This window comes from Pagrus major, chromosome 12 (genome assembly GCF_040436345.1).
Source record: "Pagrus major chromosome 12, Pma_NU_1.0".
NCBI lineage: Eukaryota > Metazoa > Chordata > Actinopteri > Spariformes > Sparidae > Pagrus > Pagrus major.
This window is the reverse complement of record NC_133226.1, coordinates 5,373,540-5,392,936: the sequence shown is the minus strand read 5'-3', so window position 1 is coordinate 5,392,936 and position 19,397 is coordinate 5,373,540. Positions and strand designations below refer to the sequence as shown.

The 19,397-nt window shown below is 41.6% G+C and overlaps 3 protein-coding genes across 3 annotated transcripts in view; 1 reads left to right on the top strand and 2 right to left on the bottom strand.

Annotated features, from left to right (window-relative positions):
- Window positions 1–832: 832 nt before the first annotated feature.
- brcc3 (BRCA1/BRCA2-containing complex, subunit 3) lies at window positions 833–2,846 on the bottom strand. Its single transcript, XM_073478255.1, has one exon. The coding sequence runs from the start codon at window positions 2,403–2,405 to the stop codon at window positions 1,623–1,625; it is 783 nt and encodes a 260-aa protein (XP_073334356.1). The 5' UTR covers window positions 2,406–2,846; the 3' UTR covers window positions 833–1,622.
- A 34-nt stretch (window positions 2,847–2,880) lies between these two features.
- On the bottom strand, window positions 2,881–5,421 carry LOC141006129 (E3 ubiquitin/ISG15 ligase TRIM25-like). Its single transcript, XM_073478254.1, has one exon. The coding sequence runs from the start codon at window positions 5,342–5,344 to the stop codon at window positions 3,668–3,670; it is 1,677 nt and encodes a 558-aa protein (XP_073334355.1). The 5' UTR covers window positions 5,345–5,421; the 3' UTR covers window positions 2,881–3,667.
- A 6,253-nt stretch (window positions 5,422–11,674) lies between these two features.
- Window positions 11,675–19,397, top strand: part of LOC141006363 (ras-related protein Rab-27B-like) — a 59,398-nt gene continuing 51,675 nt past the window's right edge. The window contains exon 1 of the mRNA XM_073478545.1: window positions 11,675–11,726. The gene's annotated coding sequence lies outside the window, so the exon portion shown is untranslated. The remainder of the gene's footprint in view (window positions 11,727–19,397) is intronic.

Here is a 19,397-nt window from a genome sequence, read left to right as displayed (position 1 = left end):
ACTGGTCTTTACAATGTGAGCATTTGATATTTTTGACCCCTATGACCTTTCTTCTCACATCACCCTCAAGTAATTATTAACATTTTAAAATCAATCTTGAAAAGAAACAGGCAACGAATAAAGGGATACTAAAAGTAGAGTGTTGTGATCAATTCTTGGTGTCGGCTATCTGTAGACCGAGGATCCTAAATACTTTAACTTCAACATCTTAGAATTTTAAATGTCTATCTGGTGGATACAGTTTAACTGTTTCATAAGGACTTGAAACACTGTAGAATGCTCCCCTTTAATTTATTAAGCAAGGATACAATGTTTCCAGCCCAGGTTTTCAGTAGTTAACTCGGCAAAAAATGACAAGAACAAAAAAGCAATCTAACATGTTGAATCACTAAAGAAAATATGAATGCAGTTGATCGATTATACTATACTGTTCCCACTGTAAACATTATACAACCAGCCTGCTATGAGAGAGTGAAACAAGAGATTCAATAGCTGTATGATGTTAGGGTCAGCCCTCACACACAGGATCAAACCCAGTTTCTGAAGATTTACTTCTCAATGTCACGTCTCAGTAAACCTGCTCTCTAAACCTGCTCTCCCTCCTGTTCGGTACTTTGATGAAGTGGTAAAGGCTGTGTCAGAGGCCAGAGGTGGACTATGTAAATAGACATTTTTCATTCTTGTGTATTTCTGCCAAACTTTGATTTCTGACTAGTTTTGATCATTGAAATTTAGCATCAATCTATTTTAGTAACATTCTCTGAAACAAACGAGTCAGAATGTGATCTGCATTCTCTAAGACCACCCTTAAATGTGCAAAGGCAACACTCCAAAGAATTAATAACCTTTTATTAAATATTTTTTACATTTTTATTGTATTGTACATTTTCCAAACCTTATCTTTGACCCACAACAGCAAAACAGGGTGAACCAAAGTCAATCAGTGGCATTAAATGTTACAACAGGTGTTAAACAGCAGGCGCCCACACATTCTTTACATTCAATAACCCTAATATACAGTATCTACAATAACATTTTCATTAGTCCAAAGGCACATTCTCTTTGTCACTCACACCTCAGCTGGCTCTGATTCAGAGTGATTATAACAGGGAGGGAGGCTCTTCATTGATCCAGCTGTAGTTTTTGCTTGTTTCAGCCCATTCTCCATAAACCGCTTCAAATTTTACACCATCAGCGTTCCTCGTTTCCATCATGGGTGGCTGCAATAGTCTTCCATCACATCACGCAACACCACCAGTGATAGTATAGTGATAATTTTAATATTTCACTCGGACATTTTAGAGACCAAATGATTGGTTGTGTAATACAGAAAATAATGGGACAATTATTTGCTAATGACAGTTATATGTTGCAGCTGGACAAGAACCTTTTCTTAAAATAACACATTTAGAACAGTTTTTGATCGTTCATATTATGAACACAAGGTACAAAAAATGTTGAGGTTCGATACCCAGCCCTTCCTGGAAGCTGAGAGAAAAGTAAAGAAGCTGAAACAAGCAAAACAGAAGGTCCCTTCAGCCTTTTCAACAGAAAACCAGCTGGTCTCAGAACTGTCCTCGTCCACCCTCAGTGTCCTCGTCCACCCTCAGTGTCCTCCCGGCTCACAGAGCAGCCAGCTCCTGCTGCAGCCTCTCCTTCTCCCGCTGCAGCTCCACGACGCTCTGCTTGTTCTGCTCCAGCCGGTCCTCCAGCCACTGCAGCAGCGGCCCGCTCACCGCAGACATCTGGCTGCACAGGTTCTTGGTGAACACCGAGCCGTTGTGGATCTTGGTGACGGGGTCCAGGTGCGCCAGGCTGTGGATCTTGCGGTAGGTGTCCTGCTCCTCCTGGCACAGGATCCGCGGCAGCTCCACGGCAGACTCCAGGCACACCTTACCGATGGCTTCGCGGGGCACGACGTGGATGGGGATCTCCACCCGCTCGTACTCGGAGCCCTTCTGCGCCTGCACGGACTGAAAACAGGTGTACAGCACCCGGCCCGTCTTCGTGTTCTTGTCCTCGATGAAGCAGGAGAAAATCAGGCCCACGAAGCACTGGTCCAGCATCTGGTACATGGCCTGGGTCCTCACGTCGACGTGAGAGGGCCACACGGTGATGTGCGGGTGGGAGTGGTACCAGCCGACCACCCGCATGGGTCTGCCGGTGATGTCGGCCAGCCTCTCCGCCTCCGTGGAGGCCGCCGACAGCTGCTCCGGGGAGATCTCAACCCGGTCCTTCCTCTTGTCCGAGCGGCGGAGGATGATGACGGAGTGGATGTGGACGATTCGGGTTGTTTCCACCTCTCCGATACACAAACCCATCACCTCCTCTTTCTCTGTGCTCAACGCGTGATTCATACACACCAGGAAGGCGTCTGACTCCAGGTGCACCGCGCTCACGGCCATATTTTCGGTGAAATTAGGTTTTCTGTTCGGTGAGAGGACGAAAACATAAACAGAAGCAGGAGCGGCGCTACACTTCCGTGTTCCGACGTACGTCGCCAACACATTCCGTGTTGGTGGTGTGACTCTGACACTCACCAAAGGTTCCGCTTTTTTTCCGGGTGTTGTAAAAAAAACTTAGTTATTTTCAATCCATGTGACCGGATGTTTGTCTGTCTACACCTCCATGTCATGTGTAAATGCATCATACAAGGACAAAATAAGACTCCACTGATGATTCATGACTGTTAGTGTGTTAAAGTATAGGTGTTGTGTGTGTGAGTGAGGGCAGGATTTATAACAAACATCATTGTTACATGGTTTTGTATAACCTCTGACAGATTTTTTTAAAAATAAAGTATAAATTTCCAGTTGATTCTAGTTGTTAACAGTGTTTATGGTGTAACCCCAGGTGAGCATCATATTAAAGAGAGCCAAATTGACAATATCAAGTTTATTTGCAGTCTTTTCCATTATAATTGTACATATTGATCATAAAACAGGTTTATAAAAAACGAAATCACAAACGTGTTAATTTGATCAGAAATGAAAGTGCTAATAGTCACATAAAATAAAGGAACACTATAGGGTGGATGGTTGAACACGTTATGTTATTAATTAATCACTGTTCAATTGTAAACAAAGTTACACATACAAAAAATAGTGGAATAATTGCACTATAAATTGGGTTTACATTTTTTTTTTTTTTTTTTTTTTTTTACAATTTTACAATATAGAACACGATAAATCATTAGTGTGAACAAAGAGGACAACTCTGAGCCTTCATTGATGGAGTATAGTGCAAATCTTGGCATAAATCACATTTGTACTCTAATTGTGTAAATACAACCACAAATTAACTGGTGGTTTTTGTCCTCATAATCAAGATGTGATGGAACTAAACATCACTAACACAATGTTCCATAAGAAAACATGGCAGCAACAACACTCTTGGCAGGTTTTTGTCTTTCCAAAGGAAGACATACAGCTGCAGTAATTATTGCAAAACTCCCCTGAAGTACCTCATGAGCCAAAACCACAATAGCTTTATGTTTAGATAATGGTAATACAATGCTGGCTTACAGTTCCTGATCAAATAACAAGTTACAGGATGAGATCAAATCAAAAGGAAAAGTCTGTACTTGTTCTTCAGTCAAATTGCCAATCACTGAGTTAAAAGGCAAAGTCAAATCTCTGTGAAGCCATCGACTCACAGCCACTACGATCTACCTAAGCATACAGAACTCAGCCGTAGATCCACTACCATATGAACCAAAAACACCCAGTCCATGATAGAGCGGCTGAGTGAAGGCGGTCTGGACTCTGTGGAGGAGAGTCATGGTGTCAGAGACACTGTAGAAGGACACAATACCTGCCCTGTGATCCAGGTACACTCCTATTTTAGAGGACTGAGGGCCTGAGATAAAAGTGCTAATACTGTTATGTCTGAATGCATAACTGTTGCTGAAACACTCTAATGTCCAAGACTTGTCATCATTTCCAAATCCACTTTCATATCCTGTTCTGCTGACATCCTTGTACGTGACGGCTACTGAAACCTCATTTGTGCTCCTCTCCACCTCCCAGTACTGACGTCCACTCAGACTCTCTCTGTTCAGGACCTGAAACATGTCAGTAAATCTGTCAGGATGACTTGAATACGACTGCTTTTCACTCGCCACTGTTGCTTTTCTGTTCCCTTCAGATAATAACAGCTGTGTGTGTGCTGTGTTTGGATCCAGTGTGATTTGACATGAATACTGTAAGAATTCAGCTCTTGTCTTTGGCTCTGCTTGCGGCAGGAAAACATCCACTCCAGTCTCTGTCAGTGAAATCTTGGTCCATACGTCACTCAGAATGTCCTGTAGTTTATCTCTGACCTCTGACACAGCTGCTGTCGCATCCTCAAAGTACTGCAGAGGCTGGATATTGATGCTGGGTGAGTCTGTAGATTTACTGATTTGAGACAGTGATGGGTAGTTGTTTAGAAACTGGATGTGGTCCTCGATGTGTGAAAGCTGCTCCAACTCAGCGTCTTTCCTCCTCAGTTCAGTGATCTCCTGCTGCAGCTTCTGCTGAAGCTCTTTGGCTGGACTGACTTCATTTTTCTGCTTGGATCTGATCTGCTGCTTCACATCAGAACTTCTATTCTTGATAAGACGAACCAGCTGAGTGAATATCTTGTCGCTGTTCTTCACTGCTAAATCAGCAGAGCGGTTGACAGACTCCACCTTCTCCTGGAGCAGCTTCACATCATCCTCTCTCTCCTGGATTCTCTGCTGGATCTTTTGTCGACTCGTTCCGAGCTCTCCCTGCCTCTCAGTCCGTTCTGCTGAGGCTAAGACTGTTTGGTGATCCTTGTGTTCATCCATGGAGCAGAGATAACAGATACACTGCTGATCAGTGCGGCAGAAAATCTTCATCACTTTACCATGATGAGGGCAGATGTTTTCCTGAAGCTTCTTGGAGGGGTCCACCAGCTTGTGTTTTTCAAAGGCAGGTGATTCGTAGTGAGGCTGGAGGTGCTGCTCACAGTAAGAGACCAGACACTGCAGACAGGACATGAAAGCTTTAAGCTTTCTCCCAGTGCAGAAATCACAGGCCACATCTTCAGGTCCGGCATAGCAGTGATCAGCTGGAGCAGCTTGGAGTCCAGTCTTCTTCAGCTCCTCTGCTAAATCTGCTAACATGGTGTTTTTCACCAGGGCAGGCCTCGGTTGGAAGGTCTGTCTGCACTGAGGACAGCTGTAGACTTTCCTCTGATCCTCTTCATCCCAGTGACTTCTAATACAGTTCATACAGTAGCTGTGTCCACAGGGAATAGTCACAGGATCCTTCAGGAGATCCAGACAGATCGAACAGCAGAGTTTTTTCTGATCCATTAGGTTTTGTCGCTGCGCCATTTCACCCCGGAGAAACACTGAATCTGAACAGTTTCACTTTCTCAACCTAAAAATCTAGGAAGTGATCCATACCAAAGCCTAGTTCCCTTTGCTGCTCTGCTGTGAATGGGGCTTCACTTTACAACATGTGGGTGTGCACTGGGAGATCTGCGAAAGAAACAGGAAGCAGGAAATATCTGGACTAAATAGGACGGGCTGTGTTGGACAGCAGGAAGAGGAGGGAGGGGTTATTATGCATGGGATCATTCCAGGAAGAGGAGCCGTTTCAGGGAGGCAGGATGTTTTTCCAGCCTCTGTTTACAACATGAAGTGAACTGCTTGGGACATGAAGCTGGAGTACAACATAATAACACCTTTTGCTTCTAGTGCACAATTTAATCTCCATAGGGCGATATGTCTCAGTATTTACTGTACTGTTTGGAGCTGTTATGTTACACGGCTCGGTTCAGGTTCCATATAACTGCCTGATAACCCCGGTCAGAAACTTGTCGTGTCAGGCTTTAGTGCAGACACAGTCTCAATAAATGTGTTCTACCGTCTCATATTTCTGTTGATCATGAACATGTGTGCTAACATGCTCATAAAGAAAAAAGATTTCTGATATAAAGCATGGGTTCTAGTAATGGTATTACATTTATGTTTTGAGCTGGTGAAACAGATATTGTGCTTTATGTAGCTCTATAGCAGAATGCAATGTGAAACTCGAGTTAACCCTTTCAGACTCATCTTCAAAACAAAGCTGCTCTGTGTTTCTGTGTGCCTGAATGAAGGATTGTTACACTAGATGATCTGATGACCAATCAGAGAGCATCACATCCCGCTTCTTTCTGTTTTATGAAAGTGTCACCTAAAGACGAAATGTAAGGGCTATTGCACTTATTTGTCTGCCTTCCTGGAGCCTCAGTTTAGTTAGACTGCCTTGCCATGTCTGTACTTCACCACCAGGTGTCCCCCTTGACTTAAATTAATAAAATAATGTTCATTGAGTACCTATTACTGTCCTCATACATTTAATTTCCTTAGTTTGTAAGGTTTGTTGTTTTTCTTTTCTTTTCATTTTTTTTTGCAGCTCAGTTTCTACCTTTCTGTTTTGTGTCTTGTTGCACTGTTTGTTTATTCATTTACTTTGACAGACTATGTTATTCCCATGGTTGAAATGGCTAAATGGAGCATAGGTGATTCATTTAATTTCTTTTTGGCTGGTGCCTCTGCTGAAATCAGATCACATTAAAATACTAACAATAGCTGAGCCTGAGCGTGTGTCTTTTCCTGCATTCATGCCTGAGAGAAAAGGCTGGAATGGGATGATTTTGTAGTATTCCCACATACAGTAAGTCAGGATGGTCTGTTGATCTTTTTGCTGATCTCGGCCAGTATCAGCCACAACCTCAAAATAAAATTCTCTAAAGAAAATTCTCCTCCGCTTCCTTTTAACTGGCTAACATACTACTCACTACTAACTAATTATTCTATAGAACTGGCCAATCCTCTTGCTGACAGTCTGGTTTACTTATGTAGGTCGTATAGAGGAACCAGCATTAAACTGAAACTAGTTAAATCAAAACAACCTCTATGGGCTTTATAGCTCCTTTTTAATTGCATTATTGGTAATACTAGTTTTAATTTAATTTGCCCTACACACAATGGTGGCTTCGTAACCAGTTATGCACTCATTTGTTAACACTTTTGTAGGTCTTATCACTACGTGGAAGATATTGTAGCCGCCAGAAACTCTCCACATCTCCACACTTGCTAAACAGCAGCATGTTAGCATTGTTGCTGTGAGTGTATTAGCTTGCTGACTTTAGTGGCCCCACAAGATGCACTACAGCTGCTGTGCTGAGGCAGCTGCTGGTGACTAGTTTCCCATAATGCTTACTTTGACTGTACATCTGCTCTCACGCACGAGATGGTTATGCTTTCAGAAGAAACCTCCAAATGCATCAGTCTTCTGTTGGCTACTTAGTTGTCCTTGACACTTTTTCAATGCGCGTGGACAATTTAAACGGCCGCCTCAACTACATATTAAATACATGTAGGATATAATACAAAAAGCAGATTTTACTGGATGTGAGGAGTAAACGTAATTGCATTGAGAATATTTTGTGAGATGAAGCTTGGTGTTACATTCAGCCTTCTTGACATGTTACAAGTTGTTATGTTTCACTACTTTTCTGTACTCTTGTCATCTATTCTTATTTTCATTTATTTTCAGGTCGTCTACTGTTCAGTATTGTTCAGTATTCTTTTTACTCTGATTTAACACAAGGAACTGATATGACAGACGTCTGTGTTTCCTCATTAGACCGGAGAAACATGACATGTGAATCCACTTTCATGTCTCCATGGTGACGGGTTGTGGTGGTAAAACTTTGATCCTGAATGTGGCTCGACATCAGTACATGCGCAATCAAATGTAAAAATCACTCAAGCATATGCCTACATCAGACACACACACACACGCACACAATTGAACACAAACACAACACACACATAGTGCACAGACCAACACTTTATGTCAACTACAGTCAGGAGCTTCCTACAACTGTGTGTGTACGTGTGTTCAGGAGTTGATAGCATTTGCTTTGGCACCTCACATGTTTGCAGAGGCGCGTGGTATCCATGACGACTAAGATGCAGCCAGTAAGATTTAATTGAAAGATTAACTAGAGCCCAGTATGGTTTCAAATTAAAAGTATTGGAAAGAAAACAGCCTATTTGAAGGACTGTTCACAGACACAACAGTTCTTCTCCCATTTAAAATTTGTGTCAATAACACATGCAATGCAAAATAAATAACAACAAAATGCTTTGTGAGGTAAGGCTGGTGTTATTCTATGTTTTATCATCAACAAATGTCCTGAAAGACAAAATTAACAACTTGTTAATTTTTGGCTAACAGATCCCAGGCCCCATGATAAACTACTGTGTGTGTGTTCATGGTAGTGAAGGAACATGTCGCCCAGTGCAACAGTTTGGCTCATTGGTGTATTTTTAATAGTTTTTGGACAACAATACAGCTCTATGTCCAGCGAGAACAAAATGCTGCCATTTTGCTTTTTCTGCAAACAATGGATACAAATTTGTACATGTCATCATATCAACATTTCAACAATAAGTGTCACATCACATTCACATAACATGTATATGGTGTTACAGCCAGGTGAAATGGCTCCCGTGCCGACCACCGTCAGAGGCTGCATTTCAACATTTGTAAGGGTGAAACCACTGGATATTTATAAGTAGACAGGACATTTTCAAGCTGCGCTTGTGGTAACAAACAGATATTGTTAATGAGATGTCGGGACATGGTCATGTTTTTGGCGAGAGAACCAGGTCAGCTAAACATGATCTTTTCCTAACCATATCCAAGTGGCTTTTGTGCTAAAACCTAATCAGACCATAAGCACAACATTGTCACAACATTAAACAGAAAATTGAACCTAAAGAGATGTAAAGTTGCAACAAAAAGAAAATAAAAAAGGAAAGTTTCAACATATATCTAGTGGGTATACAAAGGAATAAGATATATCAAGCTTTGGGTGCACAGACAATACATATTCATTGTTTGTTTTGGTCTTTTCACTCCTGATAACATGGACCACAGAATATCTCCAGCCATATCCTTTATACACTTAGAGCTACTTTACCAAAATGTACAAAAGCTACATTTAGTTTACACAAATGTTTTGGTGGTACATTGTAATTATGATTTTCTTTAGCTCTTCTTTTGCAGTTCTTGTATATTTACTCTACATCTGTTACTCCATATTCCATGTAGCCTACATTGGCGAGTTGCTAATTTGTAGCTTTATCGTGATTTGGTTTCTCAACATTCTACTAATGTTACTATGTGTCTGCTCTGCAAATACTGTATGCTGCTTGTCAAGCTATCAAAATAAATGTGAGGACTTTATGGGAGTGGATGTGGATGAAGTATTCTGCGTCTGTCACTCAGCTACTGATGAGTAGAATCATAGTTATGGTAGTTTGCCTTTAAGAAACATAGTGAGAAAAAACACCAGAAAACATGAGTGGTTTGCTCATCAGTTGCTTTACAAAATATGGACTGTGAAAATTTGGTGTGGTTATTTCATTTTATAGTATTAGCTAATATTGCCATATGGAGTTACAGGAACTGAAGGAGATATCATTTATATTATCTTTGGATCATGTTTCACAAATGTATATATATATATATATATATATATATATATTAAATTAATCTCTTTTTCTGTTGGTGTCCTGTGAAAATTTGCTGCATCCCTGTCACAGCTGAGTTGCATCTAAACCTCTGTTCAGTGAATAACTTCATATTTCATGACAATATGATTTTTTTTAACTACCAAAACTCTAAAGTTTGAAACATTTTAATGTTTATGTTTTATCAACACAATCATATGTGCTGTTAAAATAACTCACTTTTCTAATTAACTGCACACATCAGCACAGCTTCTCTGTGGAGTTGAGAAAAAAGCACTATCCTTTTTTTCTGCCACAGCATCCAATAACACTTTAACAACATTAACATTTTATTTTATCTTAATTTCTATTCTTTTCTTTTTATTTAGTCATGTAAAAATATCAGCACATGAATTGTTTGTTTCCACCTGTTGAACATTTAGGCCAAAGTGAATGAGAAAGTAAAATGTACGCGCTAGGACCCTGCAGGCTCACATCATTTCAGGTTAAATGCCAATTGCGTAGCCTCAATACACACACACGGTGCTGCCTTCACGTGATGCAAGAATTATAAGCTTCCCGTTTTATATGCGTTGTTTCCTCTAATTTTGGTGAGTGGGAATTTTAATTAGTCCTAACTAACCAATAATTTAGTTTAGGCCTTTTCTACAATAACCATTAAAACTTTCCACAGGCCTAAAAACGTACCTGTCACAGTAGGTTCATATGCAAATGTAACGTTTTTATGTTTTTGTTTTTTTGCTGTTGAAAGCTGCAATGTACTGTTCTCATTCAACTGAAGATTTGTAGTGGTATGACTGTAGCCTTAGTTATAGTAACCAAAGCAGGAATAATACTTATTACTAGTATTAACATTTATAAGGCTGATATAGAATAAAATTCATTTAAATGATTAAACTCAACCATATACAAAAATGTATATGGCATTGGCAGTTACAAAATGTGTGACATTCTCTTTACAAAAAACAAACAAAAATCTAAACTCAACTAATTTTGAAATTTATTGACAAGAGGTAGACTAACATTTGTTAATTAATCTGAAAATAATCTAAATTTGTAGGGTACTGTAGACTACTTTTTCCAGCAAATATACTAAATAGTTTATGTTTGGGTTAATTTTGAAATAGCCTCCTGGCGTGTTGTCTTCGGTAGGCCTGGGTGGGGTGACTTTTTCCATTCCGAAACACCCCCACTCCGAAACACCGCTGTTCCGAATCCGACTTTCAACTTCCAATTACTTCCCAATAGGGTCAGGGTTAGGGCCAGGGGTTCCCCAATAGCCTTTTCGGAATAGCGGGGTCTTTAGAAAAAATGAGAAACCACGCCATTACGAAGAATGGAAGTCTATTTTCGGAACAGCGGGTTTTCGGAAAGGCGGGGTGTAACCGCCTGGGCGAACCGATTTTGTTCTTCCCCTGCCTCCAGTCTTTATGCTATTGAGCTAACCTCCCCCTGCTAGTGGCTTTGGTGGTACGGTGTTGGTCTTCTCATCTAACTGAGAAAGAAATGAATAAGCAAATATTTCTAAAACTGTCAAACTATTAGTTTAACTCAGCTAAGACGTCAAAATAAATGTAGCTAGCTCAGGAAACTAGCTAGGCTACAGTGTTCTTTAGACGTAGCCTACTAGGTCGGGCAAATATATTAATGCTAATGAAAAACATGGACTCAATTTTGTACAGTATAGCCTTACAGGATAGTTCCCTACATTTATAAGCTTTTACACTCTTTTACACTTTTTTAAAATAATTTTAAAAAACAAAAAAAAACAAAAAACTACTTTTGCTAACAGTGTTCAATCAACAGAGGCACATGGTAGCACCTGTTTGCTAACAGCTGACAAAACCTACTTTCCGAGGAGTCCCTGAAAGCGGCAGGAGCGTCAACCCTCCACCCCTCGAGGAAGCCGAGCGACATCCATCAGACTCGTTGCGCTCTCAGAGGTCCACTCCTTCACTCCTCCGCCCGCTTCCCTCTCCAAACACTCCGCCGGGCCGCCACACCGAAGCTCCGGGCAGGTTTGGTGCATCTCTGCGCGGATTCTCCTCTCCATCAGGACCGTGGGAGAGATGCGACGTCTCGGAGGAGGAGGAGGAGACGAACTGGCCAGGCAGCAGCAGCAGCAGCAGCAGACACCTGAGAGGAGGATCTGAGTTTGTTTCTGTAACGTCAAAGAAAGGTAAGTGCCAAAGAGAGAAAGGAAAGGACATGTTCCCGGGACATGCTCCAGGCTCGGCTCGGCTCGTGCCTGCTGCAGACGGCTGTTTGGTTGTTGTTTACTGGTGCGTTTCCGTGTCGTCTCCAGCATCAGAGGAAAGGCTGGCGGTATGAGTCATAGCCCGGCGCAGGGCTGCTGGAGGAGCTGCTGAGGAGCAAAGTGTCTGCAGCCTCCCAACACACAGTCCTTATCAGATCAGCCGCTGCACACGCAAAGCGCTGCTGCACCCCTCTCATGTTTAGGCAAATGACTAGACTAAATACAGTGTGTGTGTGTGTGTGTGTGTGTGTGTGTGTGTGTGTGTGTGTGTGTGTGTGAGAGAGAGAGAGAGAGAGAGAGAGAACGTGATCTGTCATGCTTTTTGCTTTCTAGAGTTGGAATACAATGTGTGTGTGTGTGTGTGTGTGTGTCTGTGTGGGTGTGCATGCACGTGTGTGTGTGGCATGATACTTCATCTGGTTGAAGTGCATGAAATCCACCTGCTAAGTGGACATCGTGCTGGTCTGGAGCTGTTTTGATGGCCTCTGTGGGTCCTTTAGTTCAAACCTTAACGCTGCACTAATAACGATATGTGAGACAGCAGTGTGTGTCCAACTTTGTGTCAGCGGTTTGTGTTTCACCCAGTTTGGTTTCAACATGTCAATGCAACCATGCACTTTGCTCCATAAAGAAATGTGCTCTTGTGGAACAGCTCGACTGTTCTGCACAGAGCCCCGACCTCAACCCCAGAACTCTGTGATCACCCAGCATCGGTGTTAGACCTCAGTAATGCTCCTGTCAGGTTCTATAACCTGGTGTAAAGCCTGAAACCAGAGGAGTGGAGGATGTTACAGCAGCACGTTAAAGGAAAGTTCACCCAGAATGAAAATGTCAGTCATTGTCTGCTCGTCCCCATGCTGATGGAAAGTTGAATGAAGTTTTGTAGTCTACAAAACATTTCTGGAGCTTCACAGTAAAACAGTGTTGCAGCATTCTCCTAAACAACTAAAGGAGATAGGGACTTGTTTTAAAACGTAAAAAAAACAGCACGTCCAGCGTGTAAGGATAAAAGTTGCAAAAGTCTGCATTTTTATCTGTAACAACTTTCTGCATTGAATTGTTTTCTATACTTCCATATTTACTCTTCATACCCTACATATTAATACGTTTAGCTGCCAACAAAATAGCATCATATTTTAAACATGTTCCTGAATTCATCAAATGATAAAAGATGATTTGTGTTTGAATGTCACGCTAAAAAAGTCTTAATAAAGCTGAGTAATTACAGTGGCAGTATCTATGATGAAAAATGAGGGGCCCAATTGCACATTTTTATTTTCAGGAAAAGATTGTGCATGCAGTTGACGGATTGTACAAATCTTCTGTCCCGTTCAATAGAGATGTAGGTAGAGGTGCATTACCGCCACTCACATCACATGACAACATGGTAAGCAGTCCTGCTGTTACCTTGTGCAGCAGGTGGATAGATGGATTCATGAGATCATGCGAGAATCATAAGACCACGCAAGAACTCAGACTCCAGAAACTGTCCAGATAATCAGGTCCAAACATTGCCTGGTGTTGTCCTTTCACACATGTAACATAAAACATGGTCTTTGTCAGTCGAGGGCTGGCACCCCTTGATCCCATTGGACACGTCTCCATGTACCTTGTGTGTGTGTGACACAGTCTTGTTGTCTCCTACACGCAGCTTCATACCCCACCGGGAGCGTTTCAAATGCGGAGCGTCATGCCTGCCTGATATGTTGACTTCCTCAGATTGTGTTTCGTAAATTTTCCCTTGATTCTTGTGCTGCTCCTATCATTGGTGAGTAGGAACTGTTTGATTTCCTGCCTTTCTCAATCTGCTCTGTCTTGAGGCAGCTTCTGTTTGCTCCTGTCAAAAATAGACTTGGTACATATTCCCCACAGAGCCCAGCGGAGAGCCTCTTCTAGGACACTTCTGAACATGCGGTGGTACACCTGGTGGAACCATGAACCATTTTTGCGTTGTTTTTGCGTTGCTATCAATACCACATGTATTTGGACGTGTTCGCAATACCAAGGACAGTGTAGAAAGCAGAATACAGGCCAGCAGAATAGAGAAGGAAGCAGCTACTGTGCAACATCAATAACATCCAGTGGTCACGTTTCTACTGTCGCATGGTATACATGAGGGCTGCACAATATATCTTTTCAGCATTGACTTTGCAATGTGCACTTGCACATTAGCCACATCACAGGATGTGCAATGTCAAGTGAGGCACATTAACTCAGCTCTTTAACATTTTCGATGTGTTTTTTATGCGTCCTCGTCATTCAAGCTGAACGTTGACATTTCAGCACTTGATAAATATCTACAATATTGCCATTCAGTAGTCTTTCTGCCACTTTGTGGTTGTAACCATGGTGACTTCCGCCTACTGGCATGCACTTATAAGACGGTCCCTAACTTCAGTCCATCACTTCCTGTCTAAGTCAAGTCAGCACAGTGTCGTGCTTCAATCCCATATGATGAGGTAGAAATAACACCTGTCGAACATCACACAGCAGGACTAATGCAATGAAAAACGATGAACATCACGATCATCACTAAATTGTCTGAGTATTGACGTCCTGCTGCTTTGGCTACTCCCAGTTCTTGTCCAGACATCAGTCACCTGGACTCCTCTGATACTGAAGGAAAGTCTGAATCTGCTTATTATCAGACGAGATCTGCGGAAGTAGGGAGGACTTCTTGAATTCCACCAATGTGTGATGTCAGTGTGTTTTAGATTTGACTGAGTTTTGACGGAGAAGAAGCGGTATGATGCTTTTTTGTTAAACGGTGCCAATCTGGAAATGAAGGAGCGCAGTAGGGATTGATGTACGGAAAGAAAATATAGTTTATCGTATCTGTTTAGAGCACATTATCAGCCTATGTCTGAATAATCTGTATTTGGTGACGCCCCAAGAGTGTACTCTCACTGTGACAGAAATCTTTGCATCTGTATAAGATTTTTCAGCGTCTCTTACAAATCAAATATCACAAATCGACTGTATTGTTTTTAAATCCACCTTCCGCTGTTTCACCAGGTGTTCCCATGAATGAGAGATAATATTTCAGACACACACACACACACACACACACAGGAGCAGCTCGACTGCCACCGTGACAGTAATGAGTGTCTCTCTCCGTCCCATAGGCAGACTCGGGTATTTGTTGACTCATAAATCAGTTTGTAAACAAAGACGGAAGGAGCAGAGGTAATTAGTGGAAGCAGCCTTTATTGGTTTGGTAATGCACTCGACGTCCCCTGAGCTGCTGGCAGCTTTATTGTTTCACGTCTCCAGTATCAATCCAAGTTGATTCCTCGCTGATGGACTCATAATGGAAATTACAGATTACATTTGGCTCGTGGGTTTGTTATCACTGCCGGTATTATTATTATTATACACTGAAGACCCCGGCTTTCTCAAAATCGCTATTCATTTGTTGGAATTTCATAAAAAGATGAATTAATCAGTAAAAACGAGAAAGCTGTAGCTGCAGGGGATGCTACATGGTGGTCCCCAAACCACTCTTTCAAAGCCAAGCAATGTGTACTGGTGACTTTTTGTCACAGGTTGTCTGTGAAGTCTTTAGATTTGAGTTTCTTAGAGTCTTTCACACGGATGTTTGCGCATTACATTGTTAAGAGCTGCACTGCTCGTAGCGGCTGAGGCTTAGAGGATCCTACAGGCAGACCCTGCAGGGAGACGCTCTGGGCGCTGACACTTCCCATCATATTAATTGAAACTACTGGCTGCTGCCTAATTTGCATTTTCATTTGGTCACACCGCTGCGTAAAAATCCTGGTTACTTATGTTCCAAACAAACACCACACATTGATAAGACTCCCAACACAAGGTAAGACGGCTTGCTATGAGTGCCGGTGTGTCGTCATTAAGTTAATCAAAAGATACGATGGAACAATGAACTGCACTGTCACATTAGAATGAAAGTAATTGATGTCCACAGCATGGAGATGGGGATCGATACGTGTTAATACGTACTGGCAAAAATCCAGACGTTTCCTCCTGGAGTCACAGCTCTCAGTGCTGCCCCACTGTGCTTTGTTGTCACTGTGAAGTGAGCGAGAGTCACCCGCAGAGACACAAAATAAAAAAAAAGGCCAGTTTCAGTTAATTCAAAACTCAGCATTCAAAATGTTAGTGTCCATTAATGCAGGCAATAATGCAAATTACTCTTAAGCTGGTGCATGGCTAACATAGAGATACTATACAGTACATATAAAAATATCAAATGCAGATAATAAGACGACAAATTACATGTAGTAAAATTTCTAACAAGACGGTTAAGTTAAGAAGTTGACCAGTGGGAGTTCTACTAAGTATAGATGGATATATGTTGGCTCAGCTCACTCAGTGTGGAGGTGCCATCTTAATTGCTGTTGAGCTGTGCAATAGCTGTGGAGAGGAGCATATTTTAAAGTGGCACTTCAGTGCACAGGAGACTCTGAACCTCTGCCTCTACAGCGTCATCTCAGAACGGGCTATGAAGGGCGTGGGATGTGTCACTGAGGATTTTGTTGGCTGTCATCTTTACTGCTTCCGTATGATGTTACGAGAGCTGGTCGATCTCTTGGAGAGTTTTGGCTTCACTCTTCGCAGACATGGACACAATATTTAAACCCCACATGATGTAGACTAATGCTGAGTGCAACACCGCCGTCATCTGTACCAGTTTGTCAGATGTAATGTAACGTTACGTGCTACAAGCTGCGAATAAAACTCGGAACAATGTTATGTCTCAAATAGTACAAGTGAACATGCAGGCTCAGGCAACTGGCACTCAAAAGTTTGCACGAGCATTGCATAAAACTCAGAACAGTAATGGCATGCCAAGCGAGCATAGCCTGGACCAGAGACATTGGCTGTGTTCAAAATCACATACTAACATGCTGTTTACACTAATGATGGTGTTAAATCCTGAGGACATCAGAGGGAAACCCACAAACATTTTTTTCCCATAAAATATGATCCTGTTTCACCAAAATCACTGATAGTTGTTGCTGCGTCTGATGGCCAATCGTAAAGCGGTACTTTGGAATCATTTTGCATCTATTTCAGTGACATTTTGCTCCCTTTAAAGGTGTTTTTGTCAGAATGGTTTGCAAATGCTGAGGTTGAAGAGTCAGTCTAAGTCCCATACAGACCTTCCTGCAGGAGATTCACACTAGACAGAATATCCTATGATAATGTCATCAAAGACACAGACCATTTTAAACCTGGATAATGTTAGTCCAGTACATCTCTCCCTCCTGCTCTGTCTGCCACCCCATCCTCCTCCACAGGGCTCCTGAATGATAGCAGTCTGACTGAGAGTACAATAACGTGGAGTCACAGACAAACTATTTGTACATGTTCAGGCCTGTAGACCTTTCATGCCATTGTCGTTTAGTTTTTATGAGGCATATCAGCAGTTTCCATGGTAATGTTTGAAAATCCAGAGGGAGTTACAGCCCGTGAGAATACAGTTTTGATGTTCTGCTGTGATGATTTTCTTTGACCTTTTAACTCTGGGACGGCTCTCCCTAACCACTATGCCCTTTTCTTCTCGCTCTCTGTCTTTCTCTGTCTCTGTCACTGCCTCTGTCTCCTCCTCCTGCCTCCCACCCGCAGTGTATTGACCAGGACCAGCAGGATTCACCCAGCCTAAGATGATTAATGCATAAATAAGATTTCCACCTGATAGCGAGGGGCCTGACTGCAGTCACACTCCTCTCCAAGTCAAGCGGGCTTTCCTGATAAACTGTCAGCAAATTGAAGTTTTACTGATACAGACCTTTCTTGGCAGCAGTTATCTGGTTGATTTAAAGCTCAGTAACAGATTGGAACCAACCCCTCTTTCTTTTTTCTTTTTTCACAGAACTAATGAACTAAATTACAAACCAGAGGTGCTATGAATAAATGTATGTCAGTACAAACTCAGTGACCTGTCGGAGCTGAGCGTTATCACAGCAGACGAGATTTTTCAGTCAAAACAGCCTCATTTTGATTCACTTTGTTGCTTGTGTTCCTCTGGCTGTCACCTGCTTCTGTACCTTAATCTATGGAGCCACCGCAATCTCAAAAGGTGTTTATTTAATTTTTAATTTTTAAATCTTTTGTGAATAAAATACGCTCATTTGCTCAAGCTGTTATTAGAATCTTAAGTAGTACACAGCTACAGACATGCTCAGGGAAGATGCATATCTGAAAAATGGTAAGAAAATGGTAACAGAAATAAGAGTAATATAAGTTGAGCTGGATCCTGCGCGCTTACCACACTGACAGCCAGACTACAACCTCACTGGAGACAGTTTTTCTCAAGAGCAACAAATTATACTTCAACTCATACTAAATCAGCTACGATCAATGTTTTTCTAGCTTATTAATAATGGATCAAATGAGCACATGTATGTGAAAGAGGTCGAACCCACCGAGAGTTCTGCAGCCCTGTAGTTCCCCTCCGCTCTATGGAGCTTCATAGTGTCTTTCAGCTCACTGTTTTGGTTGTCTGGCTGCAACATATCGGTTTTGGTTCCCTCTCGTCACTCTCATCAGCATTGTTTCTGTTTTCAGTGAAAGAGCTCTGATGAACCCAGTGTACGTTACCTTCACAGCACCAAGAGACAGAGACACATTTAGAGATGAGCTGGTAAACGTAGTTGAACATGTCAGGGCTTAAGAGCCTGATATTTGTCTCAGTAGTTGGTCGCCTATGTCAGAGAGGGAGGAAGGAACGAGACTCAACATCACGTGAATAAAACTTGGAAACATTTTCTCTCCAGTTAACATCTCTGCATGTCAGAGAAGTTAGAAAATCATTAAAAATGGTTGTTAGTAATTAGTTTATTTGCATTACTCGTGCAAGTGTTTATTCCCCCCAATGCTAGATTACTGTACTGTACATTAGCCATTAGCCAGCTAGTGAGCGAAGGCACGAACTAGGGTGTGTGTCTGTTTGAATTCAGAACAACCCCTCCGCCTGGTCCTCCCCACACAACACTTTGCAACAGCTTTTGTGTTGTTTTGATGGAGAGCTTCTCTAATGTGAATCTTCTCTAATGTGAAGATATTCCGCTTGAACTTGACTGAAATATTAATTATCTTATAGTTTTGGACTGTTGGTTGGACAAGCCATCATTTTGAACATGTGATAGACAGTTTTCATTATTTTTTGACATTTTGTAGCCATAATTGTAAAAAATATCAACAGATGAATAGATAATGAAAATGATCTATATTTGCAGTCTTATTATAGTCATACAATTAGGAGCATCAATTACTAATTCCTATTGTATTTATTGTAATTACAATTACCGTATTGGTGGCTTCTCATGGAAAATTATTTTGTAAGCAATCACAAGCTATTTTATAGAAGCCTTAGATGAGCAACATATTTTTTTTACTATGAAAGAAAAATCCTTGACATGTTTTTACACTTATCAACACATTGAATAGACTGGTTGTAGTAATAATGCTTACATTCATTGATTCATTTGAAAACATAAATGCTGACAAATCTAACTGATAATAAAAATGAGTTGCAACCATATTTGTAACCAGTCCAGTGCTGTGTATCATTTTAAGCTCTTTGTAGTGTTTACAGTGTCTTTTGGTGTGAGG